The following is a 20,586-nucleotide window of genomic DNA, read 5'->3' as shown; positions in this document are numbered from 1 at the left end:
CTGGGGTCAGAGAACAGAACAGCCACAATATTAAACATAGAGGATAGGCAGTGGTAGCACATGCCTTTAATCCTAGCATTCCAGAGGCAGAGATCTACCTTGATCTTTGTGTGTTCAAGGATACAGCCAAGCATGGTGACTCATGCCTTTAATCCCAGAAAGTGAGCCTTTAATCCCAGGGAATGATGGCAGAAAGCAGAAAGGTATATAAGGCGTGAAAACCAGGAACTAGAAGCTTTTAGCTGGTTAAGCTTTCAGGCTTTCGAGAAGCAGTTCAGCTGAGATCCATTGGATGAGGACACAGAGGCTTCCAGTCTGAGAAAACAGGATCAGCTGAGGAATTGGCAAGGTGAGGTGGCTGTGGCTTGTTCTGCTTCTCGGATCTTCCATCACCCCAATACCTAGCTCCAGGTTTGTTTTTTATTAATAAGACCCTCTAAGATTCATGCTACAGTGCTAATGCAAGGACAGCCAAGCTCTAGGGTGGTGGTTCGAGACTCCTTAAATGACCTTTTCACAGGGGTCACCTAAAACCATTGGAAAACACAGATATTTACATTATGATTCATAGCAGCAGCAAAATCATGTTATGAAGCAGCAACAAAAATAATTTCATGGTTGGGGGTCACCACAACATGAGGAACTGTATTCGAGGGTCACAGCATTAGGAAGATTGAGAATCACTGCTCTATGGTAGGTACTGGGGTGACAGGGCTCATTTGTCCATCCAGCCCCCGCTCCACTCTTCCTAACAACGCTGGGGCTGGGTATACATTTGCCTCTCAATGAATACTGGTGAAATAATTACTCCTTGCGGAGTGGGGGTGGGGGGGGATCCCAACAGTCAAAGCTCCCAGACAAAATTTGGTCTTGGGACCCACAGGCACGTATACATATTTACATTAAATGAAAGAGCTAGTCATAGGCTTTACTTTTGTGGAAAGCCCACGGCCCACGCTGTTTCCACATTTATCCTTCCGTCACGAAGCAGCAGAAACAGCAGCACCCCTAACAGCTATGGAACTGGAGGGTCCCTTCTCATCTCATACACAGTGGAGGCAACAAGTAGCCCGAAGAGGAATAAATACAAAAGGGAAGAACAAGGAAGAGGATGGAGATGTCCCACGGGAGCAAAGGATGCCACGCCACAGCTGGAGGGGGGAAGAGTGGGGACAGTTGATAAACAGGAAGCAAACACGTGAGTCAGCTGCTTCTCCAAGCGAGTATCAGACAAAAAACGAGTGGAGAAGGGAAGGAGAAGGACAAGAAGGAGGAGCGGGGGAAGAGGAAGGGAAGGGAAGGAGGAGCGGGGAGGGGAAGGACAAGAAGGAGGAGGGAGAGTAGAAGATGAAGAAGGAGGAGGAGGAAGAGGAGGAGGAGGAGGAGAAGGAGGAGGAAGAGGAGGAGGAGGAGGAAGTGAGCACTAGCTGGCATGGCTTCTTCCTTTTCAGACAGCGCCATTTGGTGCTCCCTTGACGGTGACAACTCTAGACCTCATTTCCCTGGAAATAAGCAGCTAGGATGGAGAGTGGCCTCTGAAGGACAGGGCAGGATATCAGGCCTAGCAGGGCCCTGTTTCTTTGCTGTGTGCCTCATTCACCTGGGAATGAGAACCAGGGCTCTCGCCATGACGACACCGGCCACAAGAGGTCCCCGCTGACACCGACAACAAGCGGTGGCTAAAATTAAATGAATCACAGGACACTACTCCAGCTGAGGAAGAACCCTTGGTAGGGGAGCAAGGTCATTCTACCTCAACTCAAAAGCCAAATCAGGAAAAAAAAAAAAAAATGTCCAGTGGCATCCTGCAGTGGTCCAGCCAAGAGGAAAATTACCTGGGAGCTCATGCTTCTGGGGACCAGCATCCAATTATCTATCTTCTCCAAACAGCATTCCCGATGTCAAATAGGGGCCTCATCCAGCCAATCAACTCCTTCCAAGTCCCCAAGGTCATAGAACAGTTTAGTAAGGACAAATGTCACCATCATGAATGATACTCAAGGATAAGGCTTTGCAGAACTTTCTAGTTTTAGAAGACTGTAATTCCACTATGTGGCCGGCAGAACCCTAAAGATAACCCTAGGGTTTCTGCACCCGGGTTATTCAATCACTTATCATCTATGCACTGCTATAAAGGAAGGGCTTTCCCCCCACCCCCAAGGCAATTGAGCTCTAACTCAGCTGGCCAAAGACACAGCCATTATTTGTGTGTGCCTAGGAAGATGTTTAAAAGCAGCATCTCTTCCAGCTGGGTGCAGAAGATATCCTCAGAGGAATTAGAAGCATAGGCACATTTCAAGTGCTATAGCTGACTTGAAGATGAAGAGAGTCACGTGAGCTGAATGTGGCAGACTCTGGAAGCTGAACGCTATGCCCAGCTGCCAAGCTGCAAAGGGGCAGAGAAGACAGGCTTGTACAAGAAACCGAGTGAAGCAACTCCCTGAAGGAGTTTGCATGTCACCTACTCCAGATGAGAACTCAGCCTGGCCAATGCCTTAATCTCTCTTTCATGAGACCCTGGGCAGAGCGACTCCGGCTGCTTTATACAATGGGGACTAAGAAATGGGTGTTTGAAGCTGTTAAGCTCTTGGCATGTAATAGTAACAGAAAACTCAGCTGGGTGTGGTGGCTCACACCTTTAATCCTAGTACTCCCGAGGCAGATCTGAGGCCAGTCTGGTCTACAAAGTGAGTTCCAGGATAGCCAGAGATACTCAGAGAAATCCTGTCTAAAAAAAAAAAAAAAAAAAAAAAAAATTAGAACACTCGTATGTACTGAAATTACTAGATGTAAGAATAATATGTCACTAGGGAGGGGCTGGCCAAAAGATAAAGCCAGTATAGTAAAAGAAGCCCAGAGATGGATTTCCATAATGAGTTTCTAATCCTAGGATCCAGCAAAGCATGGAGCCGGTCCCAGTCCCAAATGCTCAGATAGGTTTTCAATAAAATAATGTTACGATTGCAGCTTGAAATAATTGACCTTTTGTCACAGGAAAAGAATCTCAGAAACTTCAAAACATTCTTCAATAGAACCTGAACTAAGACCCAACTTGATAGGCTGGGTTTTCACTTACATTGAAAAGCACAGCTGTCTATTCTAACAGAAGGATTACTTCTCAGCCAACACAGGAGTCTCAAAGAAGGCTTTCACAGGCTATTTTCTCAGAATTAAAGCAATTTTAAAGAAGAAAGACATTTCAATCCAACAGCAAAGATAGTCTTCCAAATTTGTGATTTCTTTTACACCCATAAATTCAACCCACCACAGGTCAACAGTATAATTTTTAAATTGTCTGTATTTGATGCATACAGAATCTGTATTACTTTAGCAATACAGTGTAACAATTAATCACTTAGAATGTATCTTGTATCAGGTGATAAGCAATCTAGTGACAACATATAGTACACAAGAAGCTGTGCAAAGGTTGCTCATAAATACCACGCCATTTTACATAAGGGGTTAGTAATCTGTGCATTTTTAAACTGGGCTGGGGGTCCTCGAGCCAATCCCCAAAGGATACCAAGAGATAACTGTATCTTCTCCAGGTCTGCATGGCCTGGTACCAAAATATCTCTATCATACAATTTAGATGCTAATATGGACACATGCTAGTATACGTCCTCACAGTGACACATACACAGACAGGGGCAAAGGCCAAAAACAGCATTTAAATGTTCCACTGTTCCGCTCTTAACAAAGTTCAAGAATTAAGTTATCTCTATACTGGAGAAACAAGTCATATAATGCTGATGCTGGTGCTGAGTTATGAAAACAAACATAACTCAACAGATACTCTGCAACAGCCCTGTGTGAAGGGAGGAGTAACATTTTGTGTTGATTTTTTGTGAGTATTTAAAAACATATCACCATCGCACAATTACTATGGCTCAGAGTTAAGCTTTTTACTGAGATCAGGAGATGACTGAGTATTGGTTTCAGGCTCATAATTACCTATATCTTATCACATAGACCAGTCCTAAAATTTACAATGGTATTCTGATGTTGCTTGAGTGTGAAATGTCCCATCCCTGGCCTGTTCAATCTGACAGATGCAAAATGCAAATTAGTTGATATTCTGTGATATGTAATATCTAGGTTTGGGTAAGAGCTGTGACATCTGCCACCCAATGGGTCACCAGGGTTGACACAGCTGCTCTGGGTGGCTAGCTGGTTGATCGCTTCTCTTCCTCATCACTTTGTGTATCTCTCTCATGAAGCAGCATGCTAAGCAGGGAAGCTAACCTTCCTTCCACTATGGAAAGGAGCCATTCTTCTGTCAAGGGAACATAAGAAGCTGCACTTCCCCGCTAGAACCAGCTAACAGTCTCCCAAAAGCCCAACACGGCACGATTGCTTGGTACAGAGGGACTCCATTAGGTTCCTTTATCAATCTGTCGGTTTCTTCATAGGAATTGAGGTTAGACATGGAATTTACGAGGTACAGGGGGTTAAAAGCCATTGTTTTCCCTCATTCTAGCTTTAAAGTATCTTTGGATCTAATGGTCTATTAATAATATGGAGATGGCGGAATAGCCCAGACAGAAGATGAAAATGGGTGAGAAACACCCTTTTCCAGTCTGGGTATCTTACAGGGGTAGAACCAGACAGCTTGGGTGAGTGGCAGATACACAGTTGAGTGTTTGAACTCCGATTCACAGCCCCAGAGGCACCTGAAGAGCATAGAATAGAGACCAGAATCCTATCAAGAGACCCAAAGTCAAAAATTAGACACTCCAGACTGATGGAAAAAAGTGATACTGGTCATAGACTTCCTAGGAATACTTTTCTGTATATACATTCTGCATTCATTAAAATATTATATATATATACATACACACATACACACACACACACACACACACACACACACACACATATATATACATATGTCCCATTAGAGAAATATAATAGAGTTCTTTTGTAAAATAATTTAGTGTTCTGTTAAGTTTAATATACATTTTTAGATTTTCACTCTCCGGGATGTTTTCAGCAGTGAGTGTGACCACACCATCCATCACACCAAGGTCTTGACTTCACTTCTGCTGCCCCTGCTTCTAGCTTTTCTACAATCTCTTTCCAAGTCCCAAATTTTCATCACAGCAGAGCCTGCCCGGAAGAATGTGAGCCTGCATGTACAGCCTGCCCCATGGACTGGAACAAAACCACTCCAAGCACATGTGTTCTGTGTTCCCACAGCTGGTCCAATGGAGCCACCTTGCCCTGGACTTGGCATACGTCTCCAATCAGAAGTCTAAGGCCCATGCACACACAGTTCATGCCCTCTGCAGACATGATGCAGTGAAGGCGAGCAGACAAGTGGGTTTTCAAGCAGAGCTTTTACCAACTGTTCAAGCCATCTCAGTACTCCTATCATTGCCAATCTCTAGAACCAGCTTCTCCCAGAGCCTAGAAAGCTCTTCCAGCCATATCACCTTTCCAGTCATGAGCATTGGAATGATCTGTTGTGGCATCACATAGAGAACTCTGCTTACTCACAGAAGGGAAGAGGGATGTGTGTGCTGATTCAGGCTTATAGCTCTTTCCCTTAAAACTCGCAACTCTTTCCACTATGAGTCATGGGCAATTTGAAGACTGGGTCTTTGCACACACACACAAAATAACAGCTTTCTGCATTCTCGTTTGTGTTGTATTTATGACATTTCATGGATTTAGCATTTAACTTGGCTTAACCAGACACCTGGTTTACCTTTAGTTGTGAATTTCTACCAAGTCTATCAAAATAGTGATAATAATAATAAAATAATAAAGAAAGGAAAAAGAAAACCACCTAAATATTTAATTGCCTTTTATAGGTTACAGAATTGAGGGGTAAAAGAGAGACATGTCTTCAAAATGCTGAATTAACAATCTGCCTGAAGCTGTTTATTTCTCTTCTGGGCATCTGAGTATCATGTCTATTTATTTTCTTTGCTATGATCCTAATCAGAGACACCATATACCACCCACTGCTCCAACTTAATGAGGACAAGAGAAACCAGATGAGTATTCCAAACCAGTGTCTTAAGCCAAGGCATTCATAACAGCAGGTGATCTAATTATATTATACTGATTTCTGACATTACAACCCAATTACATATTTCAAAGAAACTCTAGAACGAGTTAACTAATGTGCTTTTCAGTGTAATGGGATGCTATTTGGATTGTAAAACATAGCTCCCATATCTCAAAGCATATGAAGAAAACTAGGGTGCAGACATCAAATTTTATTATGCTTCGTAAATGAAACAAGAAGCCCGATTATGTTTGAGGCTACAAACACCAGTCAGTGGGAAACAGGAAAAGGGAAATAAATCCAGATAAATTCAATCAGGAAAAAAAAGTTCTACAAATTTTAATTATCACAGCCCTGGTTATATAACTCCAAAGCAAAGTTGGAAAGTATGCAAAGAAGTGGTAGCTGGACTTGGGTAAGGTCCAAGGTGTGGTGAGCATTCTCAAAAATACTATTTTAAGCTTGTTCACTCCAACACAAGGAAGAACATTTAGTGAAGTAACATTTTATTACCACATACCCCCTCTCTGAGCTGGCCCTCTCACCCTCCTCTTGCTGGCATATGCAGTGGCTAACAATAGAGAGACCACTGTAATAAGTAGAAGAAATGGACCCATCCCCATGGTTGCCCTGTGACCTCCACATGTGTACTCTAAGAGCAAAAGGATTTAAAGTTTTAATTGGAAAGACTTTCTGGTGCTGTGAAAGGAACAGGCAATTCCAAGACTGGCTAGCTCATGTTTGCATCAGCCGTGGTAATTCCACCTACCTCATGGAAGTCCTGCTGAGTTCCAAAAGCATCCTTTGGCCAAATGGCAGCCCTCTGGTCTACTCTACAAAATATAAAGGAAAATTATGTCTATTTGAAAGAACCATTTCAACAACTCACGTTTGAAGTTGGTGGCTACAGATCTGGCCATGTTCCTGTTGGAAATCCCAAGCGGTACTCTACCTATCAAAGGTAACACTTAACCTCCTTCAGTGGTCTGGAACGCAGAGTGGGTGACACCCGCCAGCCTCTCTGACCCTGGTGCTCTCCGCCGTTTCTCTGGCCCCACTACTCAGTCACCCTGGCCACCCCTGTTCCCTGAGCATAAGGTCCCTATTCTATTTCAAATCCTGCACCTCCAGCCATCCTGGGTCTGGGATGCTTTACCCAGATCTACACACAACTGGCTCTTGTCATACTATCATGAGCTCAGCTCACATACCCCCTCTCTGAACTGGCCCTCTCACCCTCCTTTTGCTGGCATATGCAGTGGCTAACAATGGAGAGACCACTGTAATAAGTAGAAGAAATGGACCCATCCCCATGGTTGCCCTGTGACCTCCACATGTGTACTCTAGTGCCTGTTCTCTCTCTCTTTCTCTCTCCTCTCTCTCTCTCTCTCTCTCTCTCTCTCTCTCTCTCTCTCTCTCTCTCTCTCTCACACACACACACACACACACACACACACACCATAGTACACACACTCACAAAAGTTTTGTCCTATCACTTAATTTACACAACAAATTCTATATTCATCGCTGGGTTAGACAACGAAGCTGAGTTTTGCCATAAATATCTCCCAATAGAAGAAAAAGGACCTGAAGCCAGGCATAAGACTATAAGTCTCTTGCTTTTAGTTAAAAAAAAGAAAGAAAGAAAGAAAGAAAGAAAGAAAGAAAGAAAGAAAAAGAAAGAAAGAAAGAAAGAAATCCTACTCCTGATAGATGCTCAGGTCCAAATCTAGACTTGTCATATTCTATGCCTGATGGCTTAATGTTAGGCCACATTCAAGTTTTTCTCCAAGAGTTCCTATATTATTATATAATAAACAAATTACAGTTTTTAGTAAAAAGGCCAGCTGTCTTAATGAATATGGTGTCAGATGTTTAGTGCATAAGTTACTCGTTTTAAAAAGACTTATTTGCGGACATAATCATTTATTACTAGCACACTGAGTCAATCTGAATATCAAAGACAAAACATTCTCTGAATGGCTACCACGGTTAATGAGTTCAGCATGTCATGACCCACTCAATAAGGTACACTGAGCAACACTGTAGGCGTAACTTCTTCAGGATAGTAAGTGAGAATTTCTTTCTAGCTAGAAGTTGGGCTAATCGTGCCAACAATTGGCTTCCAACGGCATCTACAGTAGGGGCCAGACACAAAGACAGTGAAGAGCACATTGAGAATGCCTTCCACATTGGCACAGGACCAGCATCTTCCTCTTATAGTCATCAGGAGAAGACCAGGGCCCAGTCACCAGGTCAAGCCCGGGCAGCCACAGTGAGCAGAGAGTAAGGAGGACTTTCAGGCTCACCTGCCCCACATCCTTCAGTCCTCTGAGCCACCAATATGGCAAGGTAGCAAAAGGACTCTTGGGGACAGGGATTAAGCCATCCCATCTTTTCAAAAATTTGAATGGGTCCTGAGTTCTTAGTCATCTACAGTGATTAACCAACTACACTCCACGGTTGCTGTAAACCAAGTGAAGCCGGAGTGAGGTGTTTTTAATATTTATTTTAAATCGTGGGTACATGTGCCTGTATATGGGAATGTGCACACGAGTGAAGGGTACGCAGAGGCCAGAAGACATTGTTGCAACCTCTGGGGGCTGATGCTACAGGCAACTGTGAGTCATCTGACATGGACTGGCTTATCTTTCAGCTTAACAAAACTCTGGTTATTAGTAAAATATGCCATTAGTCACCATAATTATATAATGACTCTAGTGTGGTGTGTTATGTGACTCTAGACTTCCTGGGCTGTTTTTATTAGCTGGCAGTAACAGTAAGCATCACTGATGAATAGCCCTTCATATCCTATGAGGTAGCGATTACTGTCTTCTTTAGAACTAGCCAGGTAGGAGACAAAAACATAGACAAGCCATCAGAGTTGGGCTTTAGCTCATTGGCAAAGCCCTTCCATGGCAAGTAGAGGCCCTGGGGTTTGGATCCTGGGCCTGATGAAGAAAGAAAAAACAAACAGAAAGTCATGAGGAAAATGGAGAAGCACCAGCAGAGACAAGAAGCTAACCAGGACTTGTTCTGTAGCTACCAAAGACAAAGAAGTTTTAGGAAAGCGAAGTGTCAAGAGAAATCCAAGATTTCACCAGCTCTCGTGCGTCTGGCTAGACAGGCCAGATGATTTAATCAAATTTCTTCATTTAACCCTCAAGAGCACCACATGAGATTAGCATTATTACACACGCCGACCCCATAGGAGGAAGGGCAGCTAAATAATTTCATTATTCATTCAACAAGTATTTATTAAGCATCAATTATATACCATAATCTAGAACAGGTGCTGGGATAGGGCAGCACATAAAAAGTCTACTTTCACAGAATCTGTATGTGTTTTTCTTTTGAAGACTTCTATTTTTATGTGTATGGATGTTTTATCTGCATATATGTCCGTGTACCACATGTGTGCCTGGTACCCACAGTGGTCGGGAAAGGGCATCATCAGATCCCCTAGGGCTGGAGTTACTGGTTGCTAGCCATCATGTGGGCGGCTAGGAATCAAACTGGGTCGTCTGGAAGAGCAGCCAGTGTTCTCAACTGCCAAGCCATCTTTCCAGCTCGAGGGCCCGTATTTTCACCAAAGGAGAGAGGACATAAAAAATAAATAAGCCAACCATGACCTATGACTCACCAGATGCCAGGATCAAAGGAGAAAAGAAAAGCAAGACAGAAACCAGGACTTGCAGGAGAACTGGTCAAGCCCCCACAGCCAGAAAGTGCCAATCACCCAGACACAAGGAGAATGACCGCCTACCGTAAGAGCATTAAAGGTCACGGTGAGGAGGAGAAAGAAACAAGAAGACTTGCTGGAAAAACTCAGTAGTAACTGAGGAAACAAGAATGGAGCGGAGTTCAAGTCCCCCTTCCCCACACCCTTAAGACACTGCTCCAGCCATGTACAGTCCGCCAGCACATGATGCTGCTCCACACTGAACCTCTTCACTCAGTTCTACTGCCTCCGTCCATCCACAGCTGCAGGCGAATGGCTACATGCCTCCATGCTCCCAAAAGGCAAAGATGAGCAATGCAGAGCATCTGCCAACTCCATCACAGCTTTGACTCCTAGCCAAGGCCTAGGCAATGGGTCATGCAGCCAGTCCTCCTCAGAGCCCGACAGTGGTCCTCCATACTGATGCCTCATTCATCACAGATACCATGACTGTAGTTGCGACTGTGGCTGCCACAATCACCACCCCCACCACCATTGCCACCATCAGCAGCATTACCATTATAGAACCCGTCATCACTAAGTGCATCACAACCAAAACCTCCAACATCACCGTGAGCAATACCTCTAACATTGCACAAAAGCAACATATCCACCATCACCACCAGAAACATCGATACCACCACAAGCAATGTTACCACTAAGTTACCACTATTAGACTTCTACTGTCAGCACCTAAAACACCCCTATCACCATGATACAGTAAATAAAAATATTAATACTCAAAATAAAAACACTTCAATAGAGAAATACAAAAGGAATTATGTGCTAATATTAAAACGGTTTCTGCCCAGAATCTGCACTTGTGGGCATGTGGATAGCCCACCGAAGGGCAGCTTTAAAAACTGGCATTCCCAAGTTGTTGGATCCCTGAAGCTTGTGCTGAGCCATGCTGCTTGGCCAGCTGAAGTGGGCCTCTCTGGGGAGGTGTACAGGAATTCAAAACAGCAAAACCAACTAAGCATTAAAATATTTCTCTTGGCCCCATGACAATGTCCAACCACAGGATGTGATAATTTGCAAAAGAAAAGCTATATTTTAGCTCAGGATTTTATTTTTAAATCAACATTTTAACTATAATTTAATTAGTAAACTGTAGGGTCCTGTCTCAATCAACAAAAAGCTTTCATCTAGCCAACGGCTGATAAAAGCTATAAAGTCCCCTGAACTTTATCTCTCTCAAGCCCAACAGCCAGTATGTTACCAGTACTTCAAGTTCTTACCGCAAATGACCTGTTTAATCTGTCCCCTCTGCTCCACCCCCTCCACCCCCACTGCCATCCTAAGCAAAGCTACTGTCATCTCGAACTGGAATAACAAAGGTTTCCTTTTGGTCTTCCTACCCTTTCTTCCCCAGAGCACGCCACGCACAAGATCTGGCCACTCACTGCCCTCTACCCACTGCGCTCCACAAGTCCAGTTCTGAGAAGATCTACTAGGTATTCACCAGTGGTTGCTGAAGCAGTGAGCCAGCATGGGCGGGAAGAGTAAAGGCCGAACATCTAACGGTGTTCTGAAGACTCCACAGAGAAGCACTCCCCAATGCTCACAGTGTCTTCTGACGTTTGAAGGATTTTGCCTCAGCCCACCCCTTCGCCCTCCAGGAATGGCCTGCCCCATCTGTGCTGTGGTTAAAAGGGCATTCCTCCAGTTCCTCACCCTGATTGTGTTCCTTCCAAGCTCATGCCTTCCTTCCCAGCCTTCTTTGTCTCTGAGTTAACTCATGTATCCTTTAGATACCACGTATGCACCTCCCAGTTGTGTCTTCCTTTTATGTGACTTGTTGAGTAGACATAGGAAACCACTCAACTCATGATTCTCCATCTTTACAATTCTTTAATAGTCACTTACGTTTGATGGTAAGTTCTGTGGGGCAGGAATCAAGAGTTTGGTATAGAACAGGTATGCAGATATTGATAACAAAGTATTCAGCTCCAAGTCCTGAACAGCGGCCAATTCTGATAAATTATCAAGTGTGCACAATCTGTGTTCCTTCCTCTCCATGAGGCACGCCAGCAAAGTCTGCAGGCTGCAATAACTCTTGCTTCCACAGGCAAGTACATTTCTTCCCTGAGAAGACTAAGGACTAGCCAGCACCCAAATAATCCATAATGCAAAGAACCTGGGCAGAAAGAGAGGCAGTTAAGCACCTAACTGTGTTCAGAACACTTCACCATGAATTGGGCCTTAGGACTGAACAGGGCCAACCTCAGATCTCATCTCAAGATCTGGGGTATGCCACTGACTTAAGTAAGCCTCTGTATCAGGAAGCAGCACCTGGGATGCAGGAATGTATACTGGTGGGATGACTGTCATTTCCTGAAACTCTTTTGAAAACAAAAGGTCTATCCCAAGAGGGCAACCCTGAGCAAAACATTCTTCACATCACACAATAGTTCTATATGTAGACACAGACAAGATGCCAGGAAACGCCAGCACTATTATATTAGCAATGCTCACCACCCTTGGCACCAGCATTATAAAGGGACTTTCACTACGGTGCCTAGAACACACCAAAGACATTCTCTTACTTCTCTATTCTTAACTATATGTATCCTGTTTGGGGGCATGTGCATATAAATGCAGGTGCCACAGAGGCCAGAAGAAGGCATCAAGTCCCCTGGAGCTGGAGTTACAGGCAGTTGTGAGCTGCCCAACATGAGAAGTAGAACCTGAATTTGGGCCTTCTGCAAGAGCAGCAGCAAGCTCTCTTACCTGCTGAGTCATTTCTCCAGGCCTTCTTATTGGTTCTTTATAAACTTCTGAGCTAAATCATGAAGATCAAATGGCAGAGGTTTCAACTTTAAAGACACCAAGTTTGAAAATTATCCCAGACTGGCACCCACACATAGAAAAATTAGAAGTCAAAAGACAGATGTTCATCAACTGACTGGGAACTCATACATCTGCTTGTCCAGGCCAACAAATTCCTCTTGAGGGGACAAAGATGTCATGACTAGACCCAGGATGCTGATCCCCTAAATAACACGCACTCCCAGTAACTAAGGACTCGGGCCCCATCTTACAGTTTCATGGAGATTAGAGTCATCCACTGTAATAAAACAGGGATAGATTTGACTTACTCTATGCCTCCTAAATCAAAATGTCTAGAGTTATAGAGTAGTAACCAAGCAATTCCAGGGATTCCTAATTGGAAAGCATTATCCTAAAGGCCCAGGGGCAATAGCCCAGGACATAACCAGTACAGGACAGTCTCTCTGTTTCTGGCATAGCCTCCCAGGGGAACACTATACTGGGGAAAGAAAGATTTTTTTTCCTGAAGGCTTTAAGGAAATCCTCCAACACAAGATATCTCAGCTTCCTTGGATTAGATATACTCCTAATGTTGGTGTACTAGAAGAGACAACACAAGGAACCAGGACCACACCACTACCTGGAGCATAAGAGAACAGTGATCCAGGACCTCCAGGCCAGCATCAGGACCAGAAGAGGAAAAGAGGTCAAGTAGCTGTGGATGTGGCTGAAAAGAACCGCAGAGTAGGGTTCACTCGGCCTTTCTTGTGCTGTTGATCTGGACCTATCTCATAATGAACAGTTCTTGGTTTAGGGTCAGTTTGAGAGGCCAGGGTGAGTCCAGGCAGAGCAGCCCCCGTCTCCCTGTAACTCTGTCTCCCTCGAACTTGACAAGGCACACCAAACTCTTGTTTGTGGTTATCACACAACTAGTGCTTAATTCTCTTCTTTCTCCAGCTCCTGGTTCTCCTGATGCCAAGTCACCCAACACTGTACTGATCCCAGCTACCCAACCCATTCCATCCCTAGCCCACATTTCTGAAACCAACTTCCTTTTCTATGCCATCTGGTCTCATTTGGATCCATTAGTTTCTTCCCCCTGGAAGTTGATGTTTAACCCATGCTCATGTTTGAATACTGGGTCCTTAGTTGGTGAACTGTTTGGGAAGGATTAGGAGGTGTGGCCTTGCTGGAGGACATGTGTCACTTGGGAGTGATCTCTGAAGTTTCAAAAAACCTAGTCTTGGGGCTGGAGAGATGGCTTAGAGGTTAAGAGCACTGGCTGTTCTTCCAAAGGTCCTGAGTTCAATTCCCAGCAACCACATGGTGGCTCACAACATCTACAATGAGATGTGGTGCCCTTTTCTGGCCTGCAGGGATGCATGCAGGCAGAACACAGTATACATAATAAATAAATAAATCTTAAAAAAAAAAAAAAAAAGACCTAGTCTCAATGTGCTCTCTGCCTCCTTCTTCCAGTTCAAGATGTGGACTCTCAGCTGCTGCTCCAGCTGCCTGCCACCTGCTACCTCCATTCCACCATCATGGACTCTGACCCTGTAAACCATAGGCCCCAAAATAAACTCTTCTATAAGTTGACTTGGTCATGATATCTTAGCACAGCAATAGAAAAGTAACTAATTAGCGCCAATGAAAAGCCCTAAACACTGATCTCCAAATGTGGCACCTTGGGGGTCAATTCCCTGTCACTGAGATGCCAGGACTCCAGCAACCTAGCCTGATCCCTTTCTACCTGCAGAGCCAGACCATGTGTCCCTAGGAAGCTAGCCTCACAGACTACCATTGGACCCTGTTTCTAGATTCATCTCTGATGCTGTGATGAAAACACTCTGACCAAAAGCAACCTGTAGTACAAAAAGAGCTTATTGGGCTTTCATTCCTAAATGTACACATGTTGCCTACATGCTTATGCTCAGCTAGCTTTCTGTACTCTTACATTTCTGGGACCAGCCCATAAAATGGGCCCATTCATGCATAAAGTGGGTCTTCTTGCCAATCATGGCAACCAAGATAATCCCCCATAGACAAGTTCATATACCAACCTAACCTAGGGAATCTTTCAGTTGATGCTCTCTTTGCAGGTGATTCTAGGTTTCATCATGCTGACAGTTAAAACTAGCCAGCACAGACCATTAGTCCTTCCTATTGTTTTCAGAGAACATCAACTCATCATCCTCTCCACACAGATTAACATTGCCCAGAAACAACCACTTGGACATGACAGCCTAGGGATCCTTGGCTTCCACTAACAAGATCAGCAAGACAGGCAGAAACTATATATTAAAGGACCACATTCCTTGACATTGACTTTTCCAAATGCTACTATGGCCACCAAGGACCACTTTCCCCATGTGTGCTCCATACAAACATTTTTGAATCTATCGTCCATTCAAGTTGAGGGGAAAAAAATCAAAATCATTGGAACCTCAACTAGCAAAGCAAGAAATTCAACCAGTACCAAGGTAATCAATAGTTCTTTATTCACCCAAAGAGAAGTTAAAAGTCTAGCTTAATGACGTACAAAAGAGTAGAGTCATGATCTGGGTTCTGTGAGAGCCAGAGGCAGAAGCAGGGCAGGTACCCCCAACCCAGAGCCTATGATAAGGGATCATAATAAAATGTGAGTCATGGGACCATGAAGGGCAACCTAGACTTGAAGGTTTTGCCTACCTAGGAAACAATAAGCATCTTAGTTTATATCTCATGAATACAAAGAGAATCACTCACTAAAAAAAAAAAAAAAAAAAAAAAAACTATAGTAAACTTCTATACTGTTTGAAATGACAAACTGAAGAACTCTTGAGGTCGACCAGATGGCTAATTCAAAACTGAACATTTTCTCAATATAGAGATTTATGTTTGAAAAAGAGGAAAAATACATAGAAAGTTGGGATTAAAGACCTAGGCTCTGAGGTAGGGGTAGAATTAAATGGAAGGGAGAAGAAGGCTGATAGTGAAAAGAGGGGTGTGGGTAGAATATAGGTCCATCCTGTGGATCTGGAAGGAAACCTCAATGAGGATGAGGATATGCTCACCAGAGGACCACCAGTATCAGTGAGTTAAGCACCTGCTACAAGCTGGAGTTGGAGCAAAACTGTGCATGCAATCTCTCATTTAAACCTTAACAACAGGAACCCTGGGGCATAGATCTCTTCATTCCCTTGTTAATGGATTCATCCAAAATAGAAGCAGAGCTAGAATTAGCATTCAGGTCTCTACACTGCCAAGGCCCTTTTCATAGCTCGAGGCCTTGGATACATTTTCCTAGGCCCTTCCCAGGGGCTCCTTTATGTGGGTTGGGGTTTATTCATTAGGCTGGGTGTGACCAAAATTTTTCTCATGTGTCAAGGTTAACTTCAAGGCATTGTCTAAAAAGCCTCAAACATTTAGCTTATCCTGCTTCTGCTTCTCAGCCTCTCTCCTCCAGACCCCACCCACTTGAAAGGACCTTGGAATTTCCTTTGTTTTTAGCACCTGCAGGGTACTGGGTGCTTGGTCATAACTCTGGGTTATTGGACTTCTCCAGAGACTCAAAGTTGCTCAAGGGTATGAGAATAAACTTTCTCTGATTTGACCCACGAAGTAAAACACTCAGAGAAAAGGGTGACCAGGCCACAGACTCTGAGTTTGAACATCATCTGACCCCATATAAAAACCATCTTTAATAGTTAATTTCTATTCCAAACTAAGCTAAATCATAAGAGCCACAGTTACCATCAAAAATTCTACTCTAGAGGCAGAAGAGACATCTGGTTAAAAGCATGTGCTGCTCTTGCAGAGGACCTGAGTTTGGGTCCTAGCACCCATGTCAGGCTGCTCATAACCTCCTGTAAATCCAGTTCTAAGGGATCCAACATCCTCTTCTGGCCTCTGCAGGTACCCACGCACATGTGACTGACTCACTCTCTCCCTTTCTCTCTCTCTAACACACACACATGATTTTTTAAAATAAGAATAAATCTTTTAAAGTAAATGTGAATGAGAGTACATCAGCAACTACAAAATGAAGTGGGACAAAACACACAGCAATGTATGTATAACATATTTTAATGATGCACACATACTTAATCCTTCAAAACCCCAATCCAGCACAGGCAGCAATGGACCGAAGGAAAGAAAATACAGAGAGTAGCTGAAAGGGAGCTTTGTGGGTTATAGTATATAATATCATATTTATTGTACACCTTAAAAAGAGACAATTTCATTGACAAGAGTAGCCATTGCATCACTGAGAAGATGAGAAGTAACCTTCCTGGTCTCCAAGCAGCCGGGACCACAGCCCTTAACCAGCTGTCCAGCATCCTCACTTGGGTTTCAGCTCACACATGCTTCTGTCTCCTTTGCTCCTGAATCTATCCCACATTAACCCGGCACAGCTTCTAAAACTTTCAGACGTCAAGGACATGTTCTTTCTCCTGGAAATACTTTTAATAACGATACCTAAGCTTATAAAACATGTTCCTTAGAGGAATTGGATGATCACATGCATATTTCTGGAAACTAAGGCTGTTCATTTTAGACATAAGTGAAGTCATCTTGGGGTAATTATCCTGCTGCTGCGATCAGCCTGCTTGGTGCTTTCTCACCTTGAACAAGTACATGGATACGTATAAGTATCCCAGGGTCGGGATAGATTCTTGGTGGTCCTGTCTACTCCAGAACTGATTTGAAAGTCAAATCTGAATATAGCAGGAACTAACTCGCTTTCACACACAATTTCTTTTTAGAACAACAGTGAAATGGTAGCAACAAAGCCTAAGTGGACATTCCAACAGCCGTTTTATATAAATGGTAAAGTTACAAGACTTTAATGTCTGGGCTATTTTCTGCATTTTCCAGTGTTTCTGTTAGTATTGTTATTATTGCTGTCAATGTCATCATTAATAAAAATGCCTCTGAGCTTCCTTTTTGCCTTGCCACTATCCACTGTCAGATGAAAGTGCTAACAATGTAGAGAATGGCCAAGGATGGATTTCTTAGAGGAGGCAGAGGAGGGTGAGGAAGAGGGGAGCAGAAGACGCCAACCGGGTTTCCATCCCCTGATAATCACACATGTTCCTCTTCAATTAGTCCAGTGGTTTGGTGTGGGACTCTGTTCTCCAGGACAGAGAGGAGGAATCGCTTTGATCATTTGTGTCAGCAAGAATGTAGTCTTAAACTACTGTCCATCTCCGTCTAAGCTTTTACACAGCTCAAGCACTGGGCACTTTTGGTGAGGGCCAAAAGAGCCTTACAAATCACCAGAACTAGCTCTTCATATTAGAAGAGAGGTTGGGGGGTGGGACGAGGGAGGACGGGGGAATCCATGGCTGATATGTAAAATTAAGTTAATTATAAAATAAAAATATTAAATAAAAAAAAAAGAAGAGAGGTGCACACCTGTAATTGCAGAACTTGAGAGGAGGAGGCAGGAAGATCACTAATTCAAGAGTACCCTCAGCTACACAGTATATTTGGGACTAACCATGGCTAATGAGACGCTTTATCAATCAACCAACAAACAAATAAACAAAATAAAAAGGACCAAGAATTTCACAGTGCGTGAGCAAGGTCACCTGTAAGACCATGAATTTCTTTTTTTTAATAATTTATTTTATTTTTATTTTATGTACATTGATATTTTGCGGGCAAGAGGGTGTCGGATCCCCTGGAACTAGAATTACAAGACAGCTGTGAGCTGCCATGGACGTACCTAGGTCCCTTGAAGAGCAGCCAGTGCTCTTACACGCTGAACCATCTCTCCAGCCCCAACCATGAATTTCTTAATTCAAGTGTCCTTTGCATCTCACTGATTGTTGCATGTTCGCAGGAGAAGAGGGGAGTGTGAAAGGCAGTAGATGGGGGCTTGCTGAATGCAGCACACACTCAGAGAACCCACTCAAGTGTGTACCAGGGAGTCTCAACACGTCAGCACAGTCAGCTATTTGCTGTTTCTTCTTCATCCCTGTCCTTCTCACAAAACACCAAGCAAACCCCCAGTAGCTCACTAATGAGGAAGAGCATGTGGGAATGTGTCGAGTGCCTGCCCTGGGACAGTCCACGCAGGGGGATGGCATCCTTTGTATTACTAGAAAACTCTGTTCTTATTTGTCCTTCCTCCTTCAAGCAGAACTCATTAGGACTCTGCTCACTTCTATTTAAAAATCTAAAAATGAAAAAAAAAATTGCTAGACACACACACACACACACACACACACACACATTGTCTCAAAACAAAAGATAAAAGGATTTATCCCCCAAGGAAAACTAGCTGCCAAGAAAACTTCCTCTATGCGTAAAGCAACAAAGCGTTCAGCGTTTCCTTTCATGTGAAGGATCACAAACACAGAAACAGTGAAAGCCATCAAAGGCCATTATTCTTGCTTGGGATCTTCTAAAACTGGGGACTGGCAGATAAAGCAGCCAGCGAGCTGCCAGTGTAACCAGCAGCCTAATTAGCAGCAAAGCTGCTAAGAAACAGATCCTGTTTATACAGAGGAGGTCTTTAATGACACTAAAGGTTTAATTCTGTCATAAAATTTAATACAATATTTTAAATACCGGTGAGTTAATCACTCTCCAAAGTAAATTTACTTAGCTAAGGAAGAACTCCCGGCCCTCATTAGTATTCTTTGACACTCATAAAATCCCCCTTTTCTCATAGCTGAGGGCATATGAGAGGGGCATGGGCTTGAGCGATAGAAATCAGTCAAACAGATGCATATTCATGAAGTTGCTCCAAACTGATGCATATTCATGAAGTTGCTCTACACTGATTCATGGTTCTTATCTTGGCCCTGGTACCCAGGGCAGTGAGAACCTGAGGAAACCACAGCCTCCCTGGGTTCCAAAGTAGAAAACCAGAGCTGTACTCAGTCACTGGTAGACTTTCCAGTTCCCAGGGAAAGCAGTTTGCATTAAGTACCAGACACCATGGGGCATCCAGAGTAGCCAAAAGGATGCAAAGTACTCACAGGCGCCAAGGGTCCCTGTTAACACGTAAACTGTCAACTAGGCAGGGGAGCATTAAGACACGACTGGTCTCTAGGTATTGTATTAGAAGTTAGCTGGAGACAGCCAGAGCTCCCAGGATGAGCAGCTGCCAGGAAGAGAAGGATTGAAATAGACATTATCAATCAAATGCCAGGTAGCAGCATAAATAAATGGGGAGGGATGAGCAAAAAAGAACTCTGCTCCTCAGTGCCTGCTTACTGTCTGTCTCCTGGTGGGAAGGTAAGCCCCAGGCAGCCCAATCCTTGGCTGTTTGCAAACAAAGCTGAAAACTCTAGATTTTTCAATATGGACTCATAATCGTTCACAACACTGTAGGAGCCAAACGTGTCTCCGCACTATACACATCCAAATAGGATCTCACAGCGCATTTGGCCCACTGTACTGCTGAGGGATGTAGAATGTGGGGGCGGGGAGGGCAGATGGGCCCAGTGCAATGAGGGGCCTAAAAAGACCTGGGGTGGCTAGGAGAACATTCCAGACAGCAACGGGAAACCTGCAAAACAAGGAGGTCGAGACAACGGCTTCAAAACTTTTAGTGACGAACATTTCAGGAATTGTTCCTAAAAATATAAAGAAACATAAACATGGTAGGCAGAATAACTCCCCCAAGATGTCCTTGACTTCAGTCTTCGACTACACCCTCCATATTATCGTGTTCCTCCCTTTGGTGCACACACACAGGACCCAGTGCTGATCACACCAGTGCTGTGTTAGGACGCGAGTTTGTGGTCATTTGTTATACCGACGTGAGAAAACCAAGAGAGCTGACATATGTCCAAATTTTAGCAAAACTGTTGCTAGGTCTCAAGCTCATCTACATACAGCTCCCCTAGACAAAGGCTCCCAATGCCTGGAGCCACGAGTACAAGCACCATGGTGTAGGTATAAAACATCGGAGGTGCGGATATAGCATCTACTCTATAGTCCCCATCAGTTCCAGGACTCCACACATCTACGAGAAATGATGCATTCCCTGAAGACTACCCTTCACACTCACCCCAAACATAAATGAATGACCAGTAAGAGGACTTTGTTATAGAAAGATCTTGGTTCCTCTGTTCCA

At 43.8% G+C, this 20,586-nt stretch overlaps 1 protein-coding gene across 5 annotated transcripts in view; it reads right to left on the bottom strand.

The window, feature by feature from the left end:
- The window catches only part of Fam13c (family with sequence similarity 13 member C), a 114,814-nt gene that overhangs the window by 46,159 nt on the left and 48,069 nt on the right, over positions 1-20,586 (bottom strand). For all 5 annotated transcript variants that reach the window (XM_036167254.1, XM_036167255.1, XM_036167251.1 and 2 more), the window contains one exon: positions 6,786-6,849. In XM_036167254.1, coding sequence (XP_036023147.1) covers positions 6,786-6,849 — 64 coding nt within the window. The remainder of the gene's footprint in view (positions 1-6,785; positions 6,850-20,586) is intronic.

Source organism: Onychomys torridus, chromosome 18 (assembly GCF_903995425.1).
Source record: "Onychomys torridus chromosome 18, mOncTor1.1, whole genome shotgun sequence".
NCBI lineage: Eukaryota > Metazoa > Chordata > Mammalia > Rodentia > Cricetidae > Onychomys > Onychomys torridus.
The sequence above is the reverse complement of the archived record's forward strand: the minus strand, read 5'-3'. Positions and strand labels throughout refer to the sequence as shown.